General features: G+C 28.7%; 1 protein-coding gene across 2 annotated transcripts in view; it reads right to left on the bottom strand.

The window, feature by feature from the left end:
- Positions 1-464: 464 nt before the first annotated feature.
- The window catches only part of LOC112456819 (speckle-type POZ protein B-like), a 3,068-nt gene continuing 991 nt past the window's right edge, over positions 465-2,541 (bottom strand). Inside the window, exons 3-4 of one of the 2 annotated variants that reach the window (XM_025019577.1) lie at positions 1,292-2,503; positions 465-1,209 (exon numbers count right to left, since the gene is read on the bottom strand). In XM_025019577.1, coding sequence (XP_024875345.1) covers positions 1,337-2,503 — 1,167 coding nt within the window. In that variant the 3' untranslated portion in view covers positions 465-1,209; positions 1,292-1,336. Of the gene's footprint in view, positions 2,504-2,541 lie in introns of both variants that reach the window. The other variant, XM_025019575.1, reaches the window with a different exon arrangement.

The following is a 2,541-nucleotide window of genomic DNA, read 5'->3' on the forward strand; positions in this document are numbered from 1 at the left end:
AAGTTTCATTTCGAATTAAGCACAGAAACTAGATTAATAAAAGATACAAAAATAACCAAAAAGATCATGTTTTATTTTTATTTTTAAAACAAATCTAGATTTCAAAATGATGAGCTACCAAATTTAATTGAAATTTGTGTAGCCGATTTATAATTTTTGTAAAGCATTTTCTTCCATCTGTCGATGGTCGGACAGTATATTTCCATTAAATCAGATATCTCTATACATAATTCATCAACATTATATGTCTTCGCATTAGAAACAAAGATAAATAAACTGGTAGAAATAAATGAAGTATAAGTTTATTTATTTTTTTTCTCTACAGGTGTATCTATGTATATGAAGGAATAATTATGAATTTTTTATTCTGTTTTAATGTAACATCGCATTTTATTGAATCCCAATTAATGACACTATCAAAAACGTATAATTGGGATAAACATTGAAAAACAAAAATCAATTATAAATTTATGAAAAATAATTTGTTCGTTGAAAAAGATAGTTGCTAAAGATTCTAACACTGTACTATACATGTACACAGGATGATTTAAAAGAACGATTGGAAATTTTTAATAAGATATGTAATGTACAAGTACTGAACTAAAACATTAATATATAGATAACATAGATGTAAGGATTCTTATTTCTTTTTCAACCTGTAGACTTGAAAAACTTACAACTAAACTACATTAAGTATAATTAATAATAGTTTTATTCGTACATTTAAACTCAAATCAAAACTATTTTCAATTTGTATTAATACTCATTTGCACATAAATTCTTACATATACAGGCTGTTTCTTAAAGAACGGCAGTTAATTACAGATAACGCTATTTCTTATGAAAAATTAAGTCGAAAAATCCGAAATCATTTTTTTTTCTATAATGCACAATACAGTAATAATTATATTGAATAAAGTCAATTCTTTTTCAATCAGCTCCATCCTTTAACTGGGCGTACGCCCGGCGAGCGTATGTCAGGCTAAAAAACGGCACCGATTAGATTGACTTTACTTAATAATTACTGCTGTATTGAGCATCATAGAATAAAAATGGTTCAGAATTTCTCGACTCAGTTTTTGACAAAGAATAGCGCCATGTAATTAATGGTCGCTCTTTGAACAAACAACTCTGTATAAAACTTAAAACTGAACTGTATTGGTAGATAAGAAAACATGTTTACTCAATTAAATAAGAAAAATATATAATGTTCTATGATTTTATACTTAAGACTGCAATCATATACAAATCAATCCCCAGGTAGCAAGATGACGTCTAAAGACGTCTTAATGACGTTAGAGACGTCATTAAGACGAAATTAATACGTCTTTTCATGTCACTCTATATTATCTGAATTGTTAGCCAATGTAAATATCTCATCTGTCGTAAGTGGTGACAAAAATTTATGTGTGCTGACTTCAAATTTATTTTTCTTAATCAATTCCATTATCTTATTTGAATCTTCTCGCGATAGACTTTTAAATGTTTCAGTGTCCATAATTTCTTTTATGTGAAATTTAATAAAAGTCGCCGAATGTGTTTCCAAAAATTTTGCATTCACCGACAATGCAAACAGTAGAAGTTCCACAGCATTTTCAATCATAATATTGCGTAGCAAATAATTTTCGCACATTAATTTTAAAGTTGGTACATCATACGTATGAGCTGCTATTAATATATCTTTAAACATATTATAATCACATTGTTCTATTGAGCCAGTTAAAATGTATATTAAAATCTGCTTAAAAGTTTGTATCTCATTATCTGTTACTAATTCATTTGTCATATTTTTTTCTTTTTCCTTATGTGTAAGGCAGATATTCTTAAAGTAACTACTATTGGTGGCGCACAACGATTTTTTTAATAGAACATATTGTTCTTTTCCTACTATAAATTTAATTGAGTCCTCATCTCTGGACCGAAACTCATCAAAAGTCGAATCTTCAGAACATATCACGTCTTTTGAAACTTCTGTCGAAGGCAGTAAATTCATACGTATAGTTTTATTTATCAGATTATGAAAAATTTCAAACTTGCAATGTACTATAAGCGCATCTGTTGGATTAAACGAAAACCTCTCTGAGAACTCAATTAACAATGTCATATTGGATATATGACCTGAAATAAAGTTTGATGACAAATATTGTCTGAATTGTCTCGGCGCATTTGTCTCGTACGTTATCGTAGTGGTACATGAACCACCAAATGAATTATTAGTAAGTATATAACATTTTATTGCATTTATCCGCGAACTATTTTGACGTGAAATACTCATTAGAATCTCGCATTGACCTATTTCTGGAAACGACGGAAACGTTATCATATTTTTGATCTTAGAAAAATGTATAAATTGATCAATTTTCCATGTATGTTCAAGTGTAGTCGATTCAATATGTGTTTGACAATAGCTCTTGGTATACGAAGGTAAAAATGGTGGAGATACTGTCTGATCCTTTTTCGGTGCGTTCTCGGTAGAGATATTCTCAACTTCTTTTTTAGTAACCTGAAAAAAATTAATTTACTTATGAATAATGACAAAGA

The sequence above is a fragment of the Temnothorax curvispinosus genome, unplaced genomic scaffold, assembly GCF_003070985.1.
Source record: "Temnothorax curvispinosus isolate PA1 unplaced genomic scaffold, ASM307098v1 QBEX01007233.1, whole genome shotgun sequence".
Lineage (NCBI taxonomy): Eukaryota > Metazoa > Arthropoda > Insecta > Hymenoptera > Formicidae > Temnothorax > Temnothorax curvispinosus.